Here is a 22,229-nt window from a genome sequence, read left to right as displayed (position 1 = left end):
GCCAGGTTCACATCTAACTTTACATTCACTTACACCTAACCTTTGATCTGCGGGACCGTTGGGCACTACACAAGATCTATCAACCTTCTTTCTCCATTCTTATCTCTCATTTGTCTTTGATATAATTTTATTCGGATGTTCTTTCTGAAAATATTGAAGCCTGACAGGGTGGACCACTTCGGGGGCAGAGTTTGAGTTTGTGTCTCCACACAAACTGTCTTTTGTAACCTTGCTTTTTTTAATTTTGCTTTTGTGTCATTAAATGTTATTGGATCTAGAATTATTATAACTAATATGATCTCATATTAGTCAGACTTTGCTATGTGCAAAGTTTCGCCTTCATCAACAGTACTGAGGGGAAGCTTTAACATGTACACACTATTTAGGAGGCGCGGTGGCTGAGCGGTAAAGCGCTTGGCTTCTGAACCGGTGGTCCCGGGTTCGAATCCTGGGATTTTTTTAATTTCGGGATCTTTGGGCGCCTCTGAGTCCACCCAGCTCCAATAGGTACCTGACATTAGTTGGGGAAAAGTAAAGGCGGTTGGTCGTTGTGTAGGCCACAGAATTAGATGACCTTTACATCATCTGCCTATCGACCATTTAATTGCAAAGGGAAACTCTACTTTTTTTACTATTTACCAGGCAGACAGACATAGTTGATTTAAGCTTTGCAAAAATAGATGAAACAAATAAATGTATGCAAATAAGCCAATGTAGGAAGACATTCTAAAAATAGCTCTGTCTATCTCTCCGTCATCTGTAGCTGTGTGTGTGTGTGTTGTCTTGTTGACCGAGGAAAATGTCGTGAGAGGCGCCATCACTTGACTGATACTTAACATTATCTTTAGTAATTGTCACCCTTGTTTCTTTACGTTGCATAGTTGGCATTGTTGGACGGGGCTGGCTAAAGGTGCGGCAGCGTGCCAAGAAAATATTGTTTTGTAGTATACAGAAGTAACAGAAGAGATTTAAGTTTTGTTTTTATCAATGTCAAGTACATCGTCAAGGGATGAATGGATCAAGAGGTCAAGATTTGACCTTATCTGATACATGATAATGTTTGAATGAATTGTACTACACATTCTCTTATAATATGTCCGTCTTACTGTTTCATCTACTAAAATATATCTCTCATCAATCTATCTATCTATCTATCTATCTATCTATCTATCTATCTATCTATCTATCTATCTATCTATCTATCTATCTTTCTATCTATCTATCTATCTATCTATCTATCTATTTATCTATCTATTTATCTATCTATCTTTTTATCTAGCTATCTTTCTGTCTATCTATCTATCTATCTATCTATCTATCTATCTATCTATCAATCTATCTATCTATCTATCTATCTATCTATCTATCTATCTATCTATCTATCTATCTTTCTGTCTGTCTGTCTGTCTATTTCCCTGGATATCTATATGTCTATCTATCTATCTATCTATCTATCTATCTATCTTTTTATCTATCTATCTTTCTGTCTGTCTGTCTATTTTCCTGTATATCTATATGTCTATCTATCTATCTATCTATCTATCTATCTATCTATCTATCTATCTATCTATCTATCTATCTATCTATCTATCTATCTATCTATCTTTCTGTCTGTCTGTCTGTCTGTCTATTTCCCTGGATATCTATATGTCTATCTATCTATCTATCTATCTATCTATCTATCTATCTATCTATCTATCTATCTATCTATCTATCTATCTTTTTATCTATCTATCTTTCTGTCTGTCTGTCTATTTTCCTGTATATCTATCTATTTGTCTATCTATCTATCTAACTATCTATCTATCTATCTATCTATCTATCTATCTATCTTTTTATCTATCTATTTTTCTGTCTGCCTTTCTGTCTGTCTATTTTCCTGTATGTCTGTCTATCTATCTATCTATCTATCTATCTATCTATCTATCTATCTATCTAAAAAAATTTCTAGTACATTAGTAACTAAGTTGCAATTTTATTTTAATCGTTCTTACAAGCTTCCAGTAAATCTACGATGTCAGCCATGCTAACTTATCTTTGCAGTAATCTTGAACAAAACATATATTTTTTAAATTTTGAACAGTGCTAGTCATCATGTGTTTAAGTCACGTGACTAGTGGAGAATAATTAGCCAGGAAATTATATGTGTAGAAAAACAGAAAAAAAAATCATGTTTGGTTAGCATATTTTATTATGTTTTAATTTCGTTTTACATCCGCTTCAGAGATATATTAAGTCTAAACCAAAAGTGGGAACTCTCTAAATTTCTAAATGATGGTCCGAAGAGATAATCAATCCAACACAGACAAGTTAATTTATATATATATTTTTTTTTTTTGAATTTGCAAATACTTTTGTTTAGACTGGTAGTGACACCATCAAACGATATGCGAGTCGGACCATTTTTTTGTTGTGTTGGCAGTCCTATCTAATCTGTTCTGATGTCATCAACAAATGAAGCGTGAATTTCGAGGGCTACCTCGCACACACGCAGTATGATGTTCAAACACAATGTCTAGGTCAATCACGTGACAAATCAAAATACGTCATCCTACAACTAAGCTCCGCTATAAGCCAACTCATTCTTACGTCCAGCCCATTAAAACTGTGGAATTTCGAAAAAAAAAAAAAGACATTTTTTTCTAACTTGGATTTTTTGTTATGTAAGTGGAAAAACTTTCAACGAGGACTTTTGCAAAGGAGGAGACAGTATTAAATAGAACTATAGCTATCTTCTGTTTGGTATTATGTTAAAATTATTCATTTGTTCATAAAAAAAAACCGATGGAAAAAAACTCGTCTAATAGTCATAACATTACAAATGTCTAGATCTACATTCTTGCGTTTTCTTATTATATCTATTTTATTATCTATATAGATGTATATTGGTTCCGTTCGTTGGTTTCATTCATTTAAATATATATTTTAAGCGTAAAAAAACACTAACTAAAAAGAAATTAACCGTTTGATTGATCTATGTATCAAGAGATGTCAGCTTCTGAGAAACGGATTTCCATGAAATTTCGTAAACAGGTTTCTTTACTTCTTAGGTGACTGCTAATATAACCCTTTTGACAGATTCACAGCCTGAAAGCCGAAATTTCCGAAAAACCGTAAGCTTTCTATTAAACCTTTGTATTTTGTTTTCGATATAAAGAATGCATTCTGTATAAAAACGCATATATACACTAGCGCAAATTAAAAGACCGGTATATTTCTTTCTTCTAAATCAACTTATTTTTTACTTGTCAGAGGGACTTGAGGGGGGATTATTCACAGCCCTGATCTAATGTGTTTTCGAGATGAGTATTGACGTTATTTTATATATGCATGTCTTCTATTACTCCCAGGCTATAAGAGCTGTAGAGTGATGGCTGTGACATTCAAAAGGGGGTTAAAAATAAACGTTCCAAATTAAAAAAAAAAAATTGTTTTAAGGAACACAATGCCAAAATAAATGTAAAATGGGTAAAGGGAAAGGGGCATTCGATCGAGGCCTTCAGAAAGAGCGGTTTAAGTTTAGGTCCGAAAAACAACATAGAGTATTTTGAATAGCCCTATATTCAAGCTGAAGAAAGGCCAGGTATTGTTCGTAGGACTAACTTTTTTTGTGGACAGGAGGGCGGGGGGTGGAGAGGATAATAAAAAAGTGATACTAGAATTTACGGCCCTAAAGGATGTGTGTGTGTGTGTGTCGGGGGTTAGGGGTCGTTGAAAAGCGGGTAAAAAAATAAAGGGTTCCAGAGGAAACGGGAGAAGGAGAAAAGGGAGAGAGAGACAGATAGAGAAAGAATGAGAGACAGAGAGAAAAAGAGAGAGCGGGTTAAAATGTATGTTAGGGGGAGCGTAAAAATTTGCCTCATTTATTTAAATTAAAAAAAAAAAAGAAAAGAATAAATTATTGTTATCAGGGTCAACTGCGTGCGGCATCAAGCTTGTTTCTACACATTTGACTTACTTGCAACATAATTAGAAAATCCAAAAAATGACATCTCTCTATGTTCCCACTTCCGATTCGATGCTACTTACGATACAACGACGTTTCAATCGGTTTCTATTTGGTTTCAATTGGCATGAATGTTATCTTATAATAAGAAGAGAAAAAAAGATCTAGAGTCCTAGTGGGGGGAGGGGGGGGGGGGCAATGTACCTAAACCACAACTACAAACACTACTATATTATGTAGTTACCGTGATTTAATGTATTGTTTTTCAACCTTATATCACGTCACTCTATCTTTCCGTCTGTCTGTATGATAAAAGGTCTAGAAACCTTTTTTTTTCCGACACCCAAATTCAAATCAAGCAAATCAAGCTGAAATTTTTGTAGCATTTAAGCTTTTCTTTTAATCTACTACACAAGAGTCAATAAAAAAAAAAAAAGAACCATTTACTTAATTAACTATTGGTGATTACTTTTTTGTTTGGTATCTCGAGGAAGGGAAAGATATTAAAATTGACTGAAGTAGAGGTTTCTTATCTTACATAATACAGACGTTACTTCAAAAAGAAGGATGATTACGTTCTACGCGTCATGCATTTCATCATGCATATTTAGCTGAGGTTTAAGCTGAACTAGACCCATTTATAGGTCACCGCTCTAAAAAAGACAACTATATAATCTTCTATTTTCATAATCACCTCACTAGCGGAGTGGTTAGTATGTCGGCTTGAAGAAACACTTCGTATCAGCTTTGTTTTGTTTTTTTAAAGTATGTTTTAGCGGCCCCCGAAAGGGGAAAAGAAGCTATTAGTTTTGTGTGGTTTGTCTTTCCGTCCGTCCCGTTTAGATCTCGTAAACTAGAAAAGATAGTGAAAATCCGACATCATAATATTTTAGGCCATTTAAAGTTCTGATGTAACGGCTAATTTTTTCTTTTCTGAAAGCGAAAAATCTAAAATTTAAATCACTTATGCAAGCAATTTTTTGCATAAAAAATTCACCACTTTTACAACTATTCACTATCAATACCGTTATAAGCCGGAGGTTTTGTAGTAAGGAACTAACGTACATAACATAACTGTAACTCATTTATACTTACAGTTTTAGATTTTTGTCAAAGATAAAATAATTTTTACATTTGTATAGCTAAGTTAAGTAAGGTATGTTATACTAACTACTAGTGCGCACCATAAGCACTGGTGCAAGTCAGGGTTACAACTTTATTATCGCGTGAACTGCAGCACTGCTATATAGCTATAGAACACTTAAAGGGAAACTCCGATGGTTTTGACAATTTTTGATATAATATATGTTTTGATTTACAGATAATGAATATATAATTCTTTTTTTTTATTATTATTTGCAATAATAACTTAGTAATTGATGTTTTTCCAACGTAATTTTCCAAAACAGTCAGACTTTCACCGGGTTTCTATATGACGTCACAACTACGTTTAATTTAATCTATTGACTTATTGTATAACGGGAGACCATACAACAAAGTTTACATTCTCGTAAAAGAAATATATCTTCTTCCATGCAGTTAGATCTCGGATCTTGTAAGCAAAGAAAAAATGCGTATTAAAAATAGATTTACATGCTTGACTAACCACGGCAGTGTGTATTTTTTCGCCAGACCACTCAACACACAACAAACACTATCACTTGGTTGTCTTGTCATGACCGACTACACGTAGTCTCGACTAGCCTTACACTGACCAGTTTGTTCGAATCATTCAGACACACGATCTATTTACTTCTTGGGACAGGGAAAGGCTTAGATGAAAATGTTACTTTTTTTTAGTTGGTTATCCAATGCTTTTGGATCTATCTATACATGTTTATATATATAACTGTATCATAGCTCTGGACTAGGCCGTCACTAAGCCTAACAGCCTAACAGCTACTGTAAGAATGAAGCGATACGATTGGTTAAATCAAGTTTCTCTTTCAGTATTGTTGAGGGAAGTGACGTATGAAATAGCTTAAAACAAAATCGCAAAGAATCCCTTTTTTTTTTTTTTGAGATGTCAAGAATTTACTGACTAATTTATTAAATATAAATGTTTCTAAGCATTTAAATATAAAATGGTTAACTCAAGAAATCAATAACAAACTGGAACAGACACAAAATAGAGCAGTGAGATTCATAACAAACAAAATATTCACACTTGACTAGAGTAAAACCTTTAGTAAAATCACTAAATTTAGAAAGCCTTCAGGATAGAAGACTTACAAGTAAAGTAGCAATTATACATAAAACACTGAACCATAATCTTCAAATACAAAAACAAAATTTAATAAAATACTCAGAAAGACACAAAGATAAAGGCACATTCCTCGTCCCATATGCTAGGACAAATTTGTACAAATACTCCTTCTTCCCTAGTGCTATTAGAGCATGGAATGGGTTGCCTGAGCTAGCCAGAAAAATCAGTGACTTGGCAGAATTTAAGTCATTGGTTAATATTCATGACTGAATGCATGACCCGTAGGACGTAATCATCTTCTTTTTTGAAGTAACGTCTGTACTACATAAAATAAGAAATCTTTTTACGCAGAATTTGAATATGTCAATAACTCAAATTTGAAAAACCTTCGGAGTTTCCATTTAAGAATTTTTTTATTTTTTTTTTACGGAAATATTTTTTTTTTTAAAGAATAAGAGAAAGACCCTTTACAAAACAATTACATCAATTAGATATTCATTATAAGACATCAGTTAGCCCAGGTTCACATGTAACTTCACATTCACTTTCACCTATCCTTTGGTCTGCTTGACCGTAAGGGCACCACACAAGATCTGTCAACCTTCTTTCTCAATTCATTTGTCTTTGATAGAATTTCATTCTGATGTTCTTTCTGAAAATATTGAAACCTGTCTTTTTACCTGCCTGGGCGGGCCACTTCAGGGGCCGATTTTTAGTTTGTGTTTTCACACAAACTGTCTTTGTAACCTTGTTTATCTTTATCTTGTTAAACGTTGTACATTTAAAGGTGATGGCTAACATTGTCCCATAAGCTAGAAGGATAGCAAGCTAGACATATCGAGCTAATACAGAGGGTGGTTTCGACTCAATTTGAGAGTTCAGACATGAGCCAAAAGGAGAACGATAATGTGATTAATGAAGTTCATAAACAAGAAAGAGTACCCGAGAACAATGAAGATGAGCCAGAATTGAAAAGTCATGCAAATGAAGGGCAGAACTCCGGAACACAGTTGACAGATAAGGTAAGTTAATATGTCAATTCCTTCCCCCCCCCCCCCCTTTTAAAAAAAAACTGATTGTCAAGCAGAAAGCATTGACTCGAAGTCTTTATTAACTTTATTTTAATGATATTTATTTGCAACTAGTCGACCGGCGGCGTAACATACGCCGCTATTTTGCAGGGCCGGTCCTAGGTGACCGCAGTGGGCTCAGCACTTAAGCGACCGCAATGGGTCCCGCGCTTTCATAGGACCCGCGCTAATTCTAGATGTATAAATTATTGAATTAAACCATTGTATAATTCCTGAAATTGCAAAATATACGAAAAAGTCCTGGAAATATTTTGAAATTATTAAAATATTTAGAAAAGTCATACAAATCTCCTGAAATATATAAACAAAAATTGTCATTTTGGGGTGTCATTTAATATGGAAAATGACAATCCTACGCGCGATAAAAAAAAACGGCATTATCACGTATAATTGGAATCTGGTGAAAGAAACTTCTCGCGCCTCAAACTAATGAAGAATTACTTAAGTTCAACAATTCTCGTAGATAGATTGAAACATTTGGTAATTCTTGCTATTGAGTGTGATCTATGTAGGAAACATAATTTTTATGATATACTGTATGACTTCGCTACACGCAAGGCTCGTAAAGTAATTCTGTACGTAGTAAAGAATGAATAAAATGCAAAGATGAATTTATTTTTTAACAAGCTCTTAATTTTCATTTATTATCCGTATTCCTACCGAAACTTGGCCAAGTGAAATCCGTTTCGCATAGGGCCCCGCAACAGTTTAGTCCGGCCCTGCTATTTAGAGACTGTGAATACAGAGTAGATTACTTGCTCTCCCTCCCCCCCCTCTTTTTTTTTTGCTGCTAAAGGTACGTGGGTTAGAAATAAAAAAAAAAAAAGAGTGATCTTTTCATGACTTCTTGGTCACAATGCTTAAGTCCGGCCCTGCTATTTAGTGACGGGTGGGTAACTCTAGTCCAACTTGCAGAAATAAAGAGTGATCTTTCTTTTATTCCTTGGTATCCAAACTGTGGATCCATGATGAGAATTATATATATAGATTATAGATAGACATGTCTCAGATCCATATAGAAGGGCTGAGAGAACCACCGCTTGGTAGACATTGATTTTAGTAGGCAGGCGGAGCGATTTATTCCACCAAACTCTCGCCTGAAGGCGTCCAAAAGCACCACTGGCCCGGGCCAGACGGTTATAAACTTCCCTTAAAAGTGAGGCGTCATTTGACACTATACTACCTAGATATGTGAAGAGGTCTACCACGTTAGGGGGCTGTCCGTTTACGGTGATCTTTTGGGCTGAGTAGGTTTTATTGGGTGACTTCTGGAACATAACTTCTGTTTTCCCGAAGTTTATAGAGGCAGCAGCGTATGCAAATTCGTTAACAGCGTTCTGGAGATCATGTTCACTGTGATCTAGCAGGGTGCAATCATCGGCATAGAGAAACGCAGTCTTCACCATATCTTTTGTTTGTGTAAGGGATAATAGATGTCGAAGATTGAACACATTGCCGTCCGAACGAAAGCTGAGGTAGATCCAGAGGACATACCTCTTAGCAAATTACGACCGTAAAGAGAAGTTACACTCAGTTCTGCCGCAGGAGTTTTATGGGTTCCAGAAGCTTTATTTCCACACTTTAAAAAAAACTTTGCTGCTAAACTTCACATTATTCGGGCCCACATACCTCTGTGAACAAGTATTTTTTCTTGTCTGAAAATAAACAAGTGTAACAAAAGGTCAATGCTGACTGACTGTAGTTTGACAGCAGTCACGAGGATAACAACTAGTAAGCTAGTTCTATAGTTCAAGATCTTTGAGCACGAGTGTAAACAGCTAAATACTTCACATTAAGTACAACTGTACAATTGTGGTGAAATGTTGTGATGTTACAAAAAATACATATCAAAATTTTCAAACTTTTTTCTTAAAACTAGTTTTTATAATGGCAGTGTAAAAAAAATGAAATGTACATGTATAAAACAGTATAAATATGAATTAAAAGATATTATACACAGTAATTTATCTGATTTGTACTTACATATTATACATGTATGCGGCCCTTCACCCCATTACCAATTTCTTTTTAATGCGGCCCTCGATGGAAAAAGGTTGCCCACCTCTGGTTTAGATCATTAATGTATATTAAGAACAGTGTTGGAAACAGAACTCCTCCTGAGAAAACGTCATACCAACGGTGTGACTTCCCTTGCATGCAAAATAAAGCTTTTCGCTTGTTGTTAAAATATTTTTTATCCAGTTGTACATTCTGTGGGATATGTGATGGTCTATTAACTTGAGCAAAAGGCCTTGTTCCCAGACTTTGTCAAATGCTTTTTTTACAAGTCAACTCAGACAATCATTGCTGGCTTCTTTCCTTGAAGTTCATCTTCAATCTCCTGTGTGATGAAGGTGATTTGGTCCTCTGTAGGTCTACCTTTCCTAAAGCCAGCTTTAGTTATTTACCACTCTTTTCATAACTGTATGCACAAGTATCATAACTCATTGGGCGGTAGTATTTATAATATAATTACCATTTTTAAAACGAGTTTTATTCACTTATAATGTATATTTATTCAATGTCTTTATTATTCTTCTCCTTTCAACTAGATAGGGATCATTATTGCTCTATTCTAGATATTTGGGATTCTACCCGATTTCCAGTTAACTTTAAAGACCTTTAGTTGTTGATTTTTTTATTGCCTTCAGGAGTATGATGATTTGTTAACTTGATTTTTATCCTGGATTTCTGCATTGACATTTTTAATTCTGCTTTCTTTGATTTGTATTTTGACCTACACTTTAAAAATAGTTTATGAAGTCATTTGCTGCTTATCGGCCTTTCAGGGGTTGGTTGTCAATTTCTATAAATATATGATTGGATTAGGCATTTCTCTTGGATTAGGCATATATGAGTTAATCTGTTTCTCTTGGATTAGGCATTTCGTAATGCGCCAGAGATTGTGGTCATCTCTATCTACATTTAATAGTGCGTAATATGCCAACTTTTCCTCATAGCAGAGAGGGAGTTTTTCCTAAAAACTGCATTAGCTTCTTTTAGTTTTATATTGTTTTTTTAACTAGAGTTATTTTCTACGGTGACATTGTGGAGTTGTTATAAGTAATCAGACTAGTTGGGGATGTAATCTTTCCTTGCTCCTACAGGAATAGACTCCTTTGCTGAAATTGAATTCCTTTGACAAAAGGAGAGTATGATTTGTTCACCTGGTTTGCTTTATAGTTTATTGATGCATTGTTGTTTTTTTTTGTTTTTTTTTTAATTTTGTAGTTAATATTCTATTTTATCTATTCTTCTATCTATTATATCTATTTTATGTTTGTGTTCATGCGCATGCTCAGAGCGCTTTTGGTCCAATCTCATTTGTGGACCAGTGGGGGGGGGGGTAGGGGGTATCTAGGAGTTGGTTTTCCGTGCTGCTTTAGGCGCTCAGTAAATAAACACTACTCTGCCCGAGTCGGGTGTCGAACCTCGAGCCCCCTTCTAGGTAGCCAAGTCCGGCCAAGTTCAAGTACTTAGCCTCTCGACCACGCATCCCATCTGGGGATAGTGGAGCTTTGTGTTTTGTAGGTGGTATTGATACAGATGTGTTGCATGGGCATGTGGTCACTAGTGGCTAGTTGGTCAGCTACATCACTCTTGCATTTTTTGGGGATATTGTTGGTTGCAAAAGCTAGATATGGAGTAGAGTATGCTAACCAAGCCCTTGAGAAGAAGGTTGGTTTATCATCAGGCGTATTTAGAAAGATTAGGTTGTTTTCTGCTTGCCATTTTTCTATTTCTTCTCCCATGGCATTGAGATCTGGCTAGCCCCAACTCGGAGAGTGACTGTTTATATACCCTATAACCAGACATTCCTCATGGTTGTTGATTTGCATACATTCTAGATTAGGTTCATTTACTGGGGGTAGCAGCAATTCAAGATATTTAGGTTTTCTTCTGGAAGAATCAGCTTAGCGCCCATTATTTCTTATTCTGCTGAGTTGGGAAAATTTATATCTGTGGTAAGATCGTCTTTTTAAATGTATTTATAAAAAAACTGAACGACTTAAATATAAAACCCATGGGCTAATGCCTTCTCAGGCTTCTCAAGCCAACACGGTAACCACTGTGCTAGCGAAAAGTGTATGGAAGATTGTAAAGGTATCTATTGTTTCTATATTATGTTAGTGTTCATTAAGCCTCAGGCGTTGACCTATAGAGAGAACTAATTCAGCTTATACCACCGTTTTAGTCAAATACAATTACTTTGTTAGATTGGTTGTTAAAATGATATCATTTTTATTAAAATAAAAAGCGGGCTACATAAATAATATAAGGCCTATGAACCAATCAACAAATCCAAGGGAGTGGGCGCTGTGTACTGCTCGTCTTCAGTATTAACCATAATTCCTTTTTTGCTTTGTTTTGTGAAGTTCTTTGATTTTGAGATTTTTTTGAGATTATTACAAAATTTATTTGAAATTAATTTTAGATTAGGTTTGAAAAAAAAAGGCCCTCTTTAATTTTAATGATCCTATTCATGAATATAGAAACTTTTTTTTAGTGTATTTCAGTTTATTTAAAGTATTAATTTATGCTTTTTCAGATTTCAAATTCGGAACAGGAAAAAGATGTAAATAACGAACTCGAAGAAGAAAAGGTCGACCTTTCTTGTGGAATCTGGAAATTTCGTACCAACGCTTTCGGGACATGTTTCGCCAACCTCTATGTATTTGCGACCTTTGTTGGATTATCTGCTTTATTCTCTGAGATGATTAGAAGTATCATTCATGTGCAGGTAATCTTCAAAGTCTAGTGGATCTCTTATTGAATGTAACCTCCTCATGTGTTAACGTAAACATGTATCCACTTGTCACGTAATAAGGCGCGTCGTTTGATATCAACAACAACATAATTTGTTCTTTTGTATCAACGAGCAACTAAAAAATAAAAGCAATAGATGGGCCATTATACTGTAAAATAACCCAGAGTCGATACCTAGAAAACCCGAGATTTTCTTTTCCTTTTCCGGAGTGTTGACAAAATTTCATAGATCTAATTTTAGATCGAATTGTATGATGGGGTAAACGGTTAGATAGGGAGTCAGTTGTTCATTAATACATCATATCAGTTTTCTTGGTGTGGACTGATTCGCTCAATTTATTTATAGTGTGTCATTATAGTGAAAAAATTCATCTGGAAGTCATCAGTAGTATATCCAACAAATTATATAAGAGAAACGCAGTACAGTCGATAGACTGAATGTCATAAAGGGCTGATGTTAAATTATTTTTTCTAGCGATATGGAAGGTAATTGGCTACCGTTTGCATATTTACATTATATTGTTATGATTCTCTTTCACACCCAAACACTGCTTAATACAACGCATCTAACTCAAGAACTTGACAACAAGAGTTCCTAAATAATCTGGTACTTTAAATGAGTACTTAAAAATAGCCTATACGACACAATTGGCAAAAAAAAATAAATAAATAAACTGATTACACAGTACATCACGGTACTAAACCTAAACTCTACTGTCTCTCTATCTCATCTTGGACTCGTACTGCTTCACTTGAGGACTCAATCCAACCCCAGACTGACTTCAGGGCCGACCAACAGTCCTGGCTCTCGCTGTCCTGTACTGAACTGATTACACACTCTATCTGTGGTCCACCTCAAGGCTTTCGATCACATGACCATAACATGGGTCATATTTGCATGCACTAGTACTGTTCTTTGTCCATTGACACAGTTGACTGCTATGCAAGCATGTGAAATTAAGTGTGTTACGTGTGTCTTTTGGTCACAAACAAATTTAACTTTATTGCTCCACTAATACAGTTACAATATATATATATGGATATACATTTCTGTATCTGTGTTGGTCCCTTGTGTAAGTAATTTGCAATTACAAGGATAAGAAAAAAATTAGTATATCGTAGTGGTTTCCAAAATTTGAATTTTGCGTTAAAAGTGGGTTCGCAAACTTGCTCATTCTTTATAGCCAGGCACTGTCGTATTGGGTTGCTGTATTTAATGAAATGTCTAGCATTTATAAGAGAAACGAAATATACTTTTTCTCTGGTTTACATGTTACGGACTTTCCTTTTGCAAATATAGCTATTGGATAAGACAATCTCGCCAAAATAGCATTAGAATCAGCTTTAGCTCTAGAATCATTTAGTGGCTGTGGTGGCAGAGTTGTCAAGCGATCAGCTTCAGAACAGAGAGGTGACTGGTTTGAATACCGATAAGACAGAGATTTCGAATGTCATGATTTTTAGAGCGCCCCTGAGTCCACCCAGCCTTTACAGGTACCTGATAATACTTGGGGGAAAGAGTAAAAGAGGATGGTGGTTGTTCTGTTCACATGACGTCTTCGTTAAAATCAAGCTACAGAAACAAATGATCTTTACATTGTATTCTCAATAGATTGCAAAGGTCAGAAGGGGCTAATTAACTTTTTAATAAAGCTTATATCAACTCTTTTTTTTCTGTCTTGTACAAATCTTGTACACGTTATTTCTCCCACTTCCCATTCTCGGATCAAGTTGAAACTTTGCACAATTATTCATTGTTTCAAACAAAACACGAATCAATAAAAAAAAATTAAATGACTAATAACTAGTAACTAATTTTGTATGATTTACAAAAAGGAAAATAATTTTTACAATATTTATACGTTTTAAAAATATTTTGCTAGTTTTTTTTTTTTAATTCATCTAGTACATTATTATGTTATATTTTTTAAGCTTACGTCGATTGAGAAACAATTTAACATAGACAACTCCAAAGCTGGACTTCTGGACGTTGTCACCAGAGCGGGCTATTTGTCCACTATACTTTTCGGAGGTCACTTCGCAAAGGTAAATCAATGATGTATAATCTTGTACAATTCAGTGCTTATGTTATCATTTAGGGGCCTTAAAAATATTTCTATCACACAGATTTATATGTCTAGGTTAATCATACATAAAACTACTAAACGGATCCAAACTAATTGATAAAATTATACATATTAAAAACTTCTTTTTCTTTTGCAATTTTTTTGAATTACTTTTTATGTTTCTATTATTTTATAGCTATAGTTTTTGTAGTGCAAGCATATTCCATGTTATAGTAATTAATTGTTAAAAAAGCTAATATTTTTATTTCAAGGTTTATTAATTTTAATTGAAATGTAAAGCAAATACATATATATTTTTTTATATTTACTCTTGAATGTGTGACCTATTTTAAAAAGCTAATGTTTAATAATAAATACCCCAATTCTTATAGTTTCCTATCCAAACGATTATTGTTCTATATTTCAGAAAGCACACATCCCAATAGTCATCGGCCTGTCAGGAATATTCCAAGCGTTTCTTCTCAGCACACCAGCATTCCTGCAATTCGCTCTTCCCTACGAGCTTCCAGTGCTGTAAGTTCGCAACAAGCTTTGTAATTATTGTAAGAACTAAGTATTTTAAAAGAAAAGTGTTCCCCCCCCCCTTTTCAGACCTTGCGATCTATGGGGGCAGATGATGTAAAGGTCACTCTGTTTCTGTGGCCCGAAAATTTTTTTTAAAGTATACAAATGTTATCTGATTTTTGCATCTATATTAGAGGCTTTCAAGAATTCAGATCTTTAGTTGTTGGCTTTTTTATCAGCTTCTTGTCTCCAAGACTCGCCGATGCGAAATAAAAATTTATCTTTCGATTTCTTTAAAAAAAGTAAATCGTCAATGTATCTATTTAAAAGCAAAGAAAAAGTAAAGTTCCCCCTTTCAGACCAAGTGGTTTATTGACATACAGGTCATCTGTTTCTGTGACACTCGGTTAACGAGGGTGTCATGTGGCCAGCACAGCAACCAACTGTCTTTACCTTTCCCAGTTAATGTCAGGTACCCATTAGAGCAGGCTGGACTTTGAGGCTCCCTAAAGATCCCGAAATTAAAAATCACAGTCTTCATTAGGAATATTTTTTTAAAAAGGCAAGATCTAAGTATTTACAAATTATTTTACTTTTTTTCTTTTTGGGGATTTTTACGGGAAATGTTTTGTTCTAAACAATATCAAGGACGCTATATAAAAGATCACAATACGCCGCCTAAATACTAAAAATAGTTTGTAGTTTGTAAGAACTTTAGTTCTGCAATTCTGAATGTGCACCCAATGTATCGTGTGCCATTTCTAAATTACACAATTCATCAACAATTCCCTTTTTTAAATATAATAACCTCATTCGACTGAATATGCACTTGTGTGTGTGTGTGTGTGGGGGGGGGGGTTAAGTGTGTATGAGTGTTTGTTACATCTAATAATCCTTAAAGAGTACATATTTATCATTTACTTCCTTAATAGTTGACTATATATTTTTTTGCTGATTTTTACGGTAAACTAAACAATTTCACTGTAGCGCGTTGGCGAAGTGGTTTTGCGCTTGGCTTCCAAACCGGGGTTCGAAGCTCGAAAACTTGAATGTCAATTTTCGGAATTCTTAGGGCGCCCCCCCCCCCCCTGAGTCCACCCAACTCTAAGTGGGTACCTGACTTAATCTGGGGGAAGTAAAGGCGGTTTGGCGTTATGTTTGTCCACATAACGCCCTGCTCGCTAACCGGTGGTAAAAAAAAAAACGATAAGCCCAAACTCATCTGCCATATAAGATTGCAAGGGTTGAAAAGGAAACTTAATGTTTACTGCCTGCTACACAGCCTTTAATAATCAACAGAGCATATCAATATATCCTTTAGTTTGTATATACCAGATACACCAAAAGGTTGCTGTTTACATTTTTGTCTGCCATGTGTGAAAATCTACCCGGGTACGCTGTTCTGCCTCATCGTGGCACCTGGGTGGAAACGGCTACTTGAGGGGGTAGCTAGGCTAAATGAATGGCGAAACATAACTCCCGTGGGGATGCCCACGGGTAGACGAGAGTCCACCTCTTGCACGGGCGGGGTTGTAAAAAAGTCCCCACAAACCTGTAACACATCCATGCGCTGTCCCTCAAGGGACCGTTACATAAATGGCGTGTCCCCCACGGTCAGCTTGGTATAACAAAAGAAAATGGCGGAGGCTCCCGGTGTCCTAGGACTTCGGCCATGTGCAGCCAAGCATGCGTCGGGGGCCAAAGGCATCGGAAAAAGCAATGCTTTACATAGGCATTGACTTGGGTCTCTCTCAAACAGAACTGTGTTCTCACAGGTTGTTTTTTTTTTACCTTTTGGCGTCCAAACAGGTTTTTTTTTGCAAACTTAGAGCTCGAAGAGCCTTCGGCTCAGCTCTTTAGACGATCAAACGGTACGGTATGAAAATCTATATTTTCTGGCTTCGTTTTTCTTCTGGCAAATTCACTTCTTTAACTCTTTCTCTCCTAACTGACGATACCAACGTTGATTCCACCAGAATGTGGTAAATAATTACGGAGAGAACGAGTTAATGCAATACTTTGTTAATATTTTATATTAGTATAAACTACGTTTTTTTATGGTTGCTTATGTCATTTCTCTTCTGGTTCACAAAAATTACCAACCCTTTCCATCTTCAGAACGCCTTCTGTACACTCGAACATCACCAACACGACAAGTTTCGGCGACAATGCCAAATACATGTGTGACTTCAACGCCACGAACTCCACAACGAAACAAAGAACTGAGAACCTAGAGCCAGTGAGTACACAATAAATGACCCATTGGGCCAAGTGGCCCGGTAAACACTCAATAAGGAACACATTGGGCCATGTGGGCCTGGGTAGTACACTGTGAAAAATGCATTGGACCGAATGGTCAAAAGTTAAAGCATTGGTCCAGAGTTCAATCTTGTTGGAGGGCGTTTTATTATTTTATATTTTTAGAGACATCTCTTAATCCAGTAATTCCCAAAGTACGACCCGCTGGATACATCCGGCCATTAACCGGGTCTAATCCGGCCTCCCGGAACTTTTCTTTGCCCGCAGTGCAAATGACGCCGCAGCGAATCAGTTCAAGATGTCTCCACGAGTTTATTTTTTTTTGTATTATTGTTAATATTATTGTAGAAACTACTAAAGTCTTATTCTCTGGCACTGCTAGGGTCGAGCTTCGTTAAAGAGACACAAAGTTCATTGTAGTTCCTTAATCAGTTTCCACTTGAGAAATTTCTGATGACGGGTGCAGGTCTTCCGAAATACTTGGCAATGGAATTTACCAAAAACAATATACCCTGTTGTTTTATCAACCGAGGTGATGATGTCAACTGACTTGGCAAACACATTCGAAGCTTTAAACATCAATAAACCCGATACCCTACTAACAGGTTACAAAATGCGAGCTCTAAAAAGTAACAATAATCAGAGTATTATATACTCGGACAATCACACTAACATGCAAACTGTATGTCATTCAAAAAACATCACAAAAAAAAATTGATATTGAAATTAGGTTTACCAGTTCCAAGTTGTTTCAATTTAGTATAAATAATGGCTAATTTTAGCAGCTTATTAGTTCCAATGACGCTGTATGCATTAAAAACATTGTTAAAAAAAAAAAAGAGTTAACGGCAATCATGATCGTACGATTTATACAGTGCAAGAGAATTGATACGGCCCAAGGTAGTGTGTTTTTCGGAAGACTGAGAAATATCTTCACAAGGTAGCTAACTACCTGTATCAGATATTTGATTTGTATATGTCCCAGCAATGAGGCAATATTGGCAGAGATCCAAATCAAAGGAGATTTGCCAAGATCAGCAGAAACATGTCTAACCAAGCATGCAAGTCCGAAGTGCATCTTGACCTTGGGGGAAGTGAGAAGGAAGTTGCTTCGAAGATGCGATCAGGTCAAGGTCAAGAAAGAAGTCATATTCTACCTTGAGCCGGCTTCTGTGTCGGGCGACGCTAAGTCCATCATAAAACTCGGGAAAAAAAATGCGAAGCAAGGGGGATAACAAATAGAATATATAGCTTTAGGGTTAAGTCCTTTGACATTATTGTTCACACTGATTGACTATGGCAGTGTTTCCCAAAATTTTCCTTACCGGAACACTTCACACATTCAACAAATATAGACAAACACCTTTTTTTTTTCTTTTTTTTTTTAGACAAATTATTTCAAGGGATGGCATACTCTTTAATATACCAGTAGTTGGTGGAAAACCTAATCAGCCTATCAGGCCTAGCTAAAACTTGGGTTCCATGCAGCCTAGTTTGGGAAAAACGGGACCATTCACATATAAATGCATTTTTTATAATTTTTTAAGTCTTGGTAAAGAAATTTATCCAATCTTTCTTAGACCCACCAGGTGGCGTTTGTCGTACTTTTGGTTATGCAGACGATCAAAGGAGTCTCGGACACGTTTCATGCCAGCTTCTTGCCCGTCCTTTATATGGATGACAATATTCTGGACAAAGGCAAAATGGGCATTTTTCTGGGTTAGTTTGTTATTTTCTATTTGAATAGTAGAATTGCCTATACATCTTTACTTTAGTATTAGTAATGTTCCCATTTATATGAATAAAGTATTAGAATACATTCTGAAAATATTCCCATTATCTTTTATAAGAATAATTAGTTTTACTTGACATAGAACAAAAATTATAAATAACAACAGCAACAAACAAAAAAGTTCATTTAAAACAATGGTGCAAACAATTCAAAAGTTTGACGAATGTAAATATTACATATAATTTTAAGAGTTTTGTTGATTGTTTCGTTTTGCTTCAAACAGTAAAAAAGAATTGTTTAGTTGGCAACATATATTTGTTTTACAAAGCTAGTAAAAGCCTTTATCAGCTCTTTCAGATCAGCTAATCCAATAAGGTGAAACCTTGTACACGTAATTTTTCACACATCCCATTCACACATCAAGTTCAAACATCACACATTGTCCCCAACAACCCATGAACCAATTGAAAAATGAACCAATTATTTTATATATAAGTCTTAATTAATTAACTGTGTTTTATGCAGAGACAGGACATGTCTAAATAAGATAGGCCTTGTCTCAAGAACTAGGTCGTCTCATAAAAAAATTGGAAACTTATAATAAATAACTATAAAATCTACTATTTTCGTAAGCACTTGTACTAGCTCAGTGGCTAGTGTGTCGACCTTCCATTAAAATGTCTAGTTCGAATTCAAGTTAAGCAACATTTTTTTTAAAAATCTCTTTTCAAAAGCCAGCACGATAATCTCATCCAGATGCCAACTTCCTCCCCCACCCCCAGTAAAGAAAAAATAATACAAAACTGTGTCAAATAAGAGATTGAACAATAAGGCAGTGAGAAAGCTTTTAAAGCATGATACAATTACACTTCATGTATATTTCATTTTTTTTAAAATAACTTTTCTATTTTACTTGCTGCTTTATATCAGGGATACAGCATGTCATCACAGATCTAGCAAGTCCAATTGGTAAAGAAATTAATGGCCTCATGACAGAAATTCCTATCGATTTGAAAAGTAAGTTTTTCCCTCCCTCCACACTCATTCTCTGATTATCTATCAGTTACTCCTCACTTATTCTCTGACTCTCTTTCAGTTACTCCGCACTCATTCTCTGACTCTCTATTAGTTACTCCGCACTCATTCTCTGACTATCTATGAGTTACTCCACACTCATTCTCTGACTATCTATCAGTTACTCCATACTCATTCTCTGACTCTCACTTTTTCCACACTCATTCTCTGACTCCCTCCCTTTCTCAATCACGTACTGACTTCTAAGCTCTCTAGCACCTTCGTTTTCCCACTCACTCTCATTGCTCCCCAAGTCTCTTGAACGATTCTAGTACGTGTTCATGCCATGCATTCACTCTACAGAGACACAGCTTGACCCGAAAGACGGACGATTCGTTGCAGCCTGGTGGCTGGCGTTCCTCGTCTTCGGTGTCGGCCTGGGCATCGCCTCCTTCCCGCTCTTGTTGTTTCCAAGGAAGCTTATCTCCAAATCAAAGCAGAAAGAAGCGCTGGACAAAGCCGTGGTCAGTTATGTCGGAGGTCAAGTCCTCGATGAGATAGTGGAGAAAGAGGCTGACGATAAAGTAGAAGAAATAGAGCTGGAAGTCTCAGACAGGTTAGGTTTGAGTTTGATTCTTCTTTTTGTTTTTATCACAAGTTCCACAATCTTTCACTTACATCCACACAAATACTGTAAAACACAAGACTCTATGTCTTTGTAGATTACTTTTTTTCGTATCTGAAGTATTCCAGGCGTGAAGTACAAGATATTGTAAATCTTAGGCAGGCAACTCAACGAAGTTCTACAGTAAATAAATACGTGCGTTTATTCACCAGGACAAACACATAATAGGCTTCTACATTCAAAGAGTCTTATTCCTAATTCTACCAGTTCATTCACCACCAAACCTAAATACGGACCAACGACAGCCTTCCCCACTTCGCTCCAGGTCCCTATTACTGTCTTCAGGCAGCACGAAAGACGGCTCCTTAGTTCTTAACATTTCAGACTTTATCTGATCACATGATACATTGTTCTTTCCTCTCTCCCAGCGTCTTCCAGTTCTGGTTCAAAAGCGCTCGTACGCAGCACATGGCATGGACTAGTGATAGTGCGAAGCAGGGTTAGAAACAATATAGTAACAAAATTTAAACCAGAGTTTTAATACAGTGTTCTGAATTTTCATACAATCTCGAAATAATTTCCTACAACTTCTATAACATTTATGTCCAGAAATATGGATGTTAACTCGTTCTGCCATTTAATGTCTCCATTATTATGGTATTCTTTCTATTTAGCAACTTCTCACGTGACTAAAGAGACCAATCCTTGATACATATTAGGATGATTGTATTTGCATATAATACTGTGAATAACATTTGAGTAAATCTAGGTCGTAAGATTTAACGAAGTCTATGTTTATTTGTTTTGATTTCATTAGTCCATTCGTTAAAGTAGAGTGACGTCCCATGAGAGATTGTTATTGTTAAACCGAGGCCTGAGTTTTAGGACTAATAGTAGAAGTACTGAAGAAGGCAGTTTTCATAGTTTGTTGTATATTTAACAGTTCAACATTTGATGGCACTGTTTACAGTTACTGTTAATAATGTTTTGCTTTTATTAAATTCATTTTTCTGTTCTTCATTAAACCCTTGTGTTTCTTCCAATTGTCAAACGACGTACCTTTATGTGTCCATGTCAGAGCCATGTCAGGAGTTCACAACACATATCCCAGTTACAATTTAGGTATTTCTAATGGTCGAACGCTGCAGCGATTTCAGCTTCCTCCCTACCTCTGGTGTGTTCATCATTTTCAATCCAGGGTCCCCTCCCTTTTGCTTTCCCTCCATTCGGGCCTATCCTGTGCTTTTTTTCCCCCTCAAAATTGTTAGTGAACATCTTGATTAGCGTTATTACTTGACTAATATGGCAATGTATTCGATTCCCAAAATCAAGCATGAGTGTTGTAGTTTACGTGACCAAGCAAAGCCAATGGCGACCCGCATATTTTTATCACATCTTAATCAACTACACTAGACAAAAAAATTAAATATTGAGATGTATGACTTTAAGTCTAACTAACTCAAAGTTGACTTTAAGACAAAAGAACTCATAGTTGAGTTTAAGACAAACTAACGTAAGTGTGTCGAACTCTAGAAAGGAGAGTATCAAGTCAGAGGTTGTCAACATGCCGCCTAGAAAGTACAGTATCAATGTGGTATCGTCCAGGAAAAGCAGTGTAGCCTCTGTATATCAGTCCAGTAGCAGACGGTAAGTTTTATCATTTAGATTTCCTATACACTCGTTACCATTGCATCCATTTTAGAGTAATCCAATCATAAAGTAATGTCTACTTTTAATAACATTTTACTATTGAATTTAACGGGTAAGACTTTTTTTTTATTTGGTATGTTTTTATCAGAGGCGTAGTGAGCAAAGCGTGCGCCCGGAGCAAGAAACTTTATTGGCACCATCTCCACCCCCTCCCATGTTCCATGAACATCACATTGAAATATAGGCTTATAAAGAAAGTATTTGATAATAATAGAATACAAATAACATTACAAATATCTACATTAATTTTTTTTTGGGGCGCCTCTCTGCATGTGAAGCCACTCTCAG

The 22,229-nt window shown here is 35.9% G+C and overlaps 1 protein-coding gene across 3 annotated transcripts in view; it reads left to right on the top strand.

Moving 5' to 3' along the window:
* The first annotated feature begins 2,539 nt into the window (after positions 1-2,539).
* LOC106075283 (solute carrier organic anion transporter family member 2A1-like) overlaps positions 2,540-22,229 on the top strand; it is a 35,738-nt gene continuing 16,048 nt past the window's right edge. The window contains exons 1-11 of one of the 3 annotated variants that reach the window (XM_056041601.1): positions 2,565-2,663; positions 3,051-3,113; positions 6,940-7,174; positions 11,793-11,984; positions 13,943-14,056; positions 14,504-14,610; positions 16,720-16,840; positions 18,441-18,579; positions 19,523-19,609; positions 19,970-20,222; positions 21,765-21,878. In XM_056041601.1, the coding sequence (XP_055897576.1) occupies positions 7,037-7,174; positions 11,793-11,984; positions 13,943-14,056; positions 14,504-14,610; positions 16,720-16,840; positions 18,441-18,579; positions 19,523-19,609; positions 19,970-20,222; positions 21,765-21,878 (1,265 nt within the window). In that variant the 5' untranslated portion in view covers positions 2,565-2,663; positions 3,051-3,113; positions 6,940-7,036. Of the gene's footprint in view, positions 2,743-3,050; positions 3,114-6,939; positions 7,175-11,792; positions 11,985-13,942; positions 14,057-14,503; positions 14,611-16,719; positions 16,841-18,440; positions 18,580-19,522; positions 19,610-19,969; positions 20,223-21,764; positions 21,879-22,229 lie in introns of all 3 variants that reach the window. The other 2 variants (XM_056041599.1, XM_056041600.1) reach the window with 2 other exon arrangements.

This window comes from Biomphalaria glabrata, chromosome 9, assembly GCF_947242115.1.
Source record: "Biomphalaria glabrata chromosome 9, xgBioGlab47.1, whole genome shotgun sequence".
NCBI classification, from domain to species: Eukaryota; Metazoa; Mollusca; class Gastropoda; family Planorbidae; genus Biomphalaria; species Biomphalaria glabrata.
The sequence above is the reverse complement of the archived record's forward strand: the minus strand, read 5'-3'. Positions and strand labels throughout refer to the sequence as shown.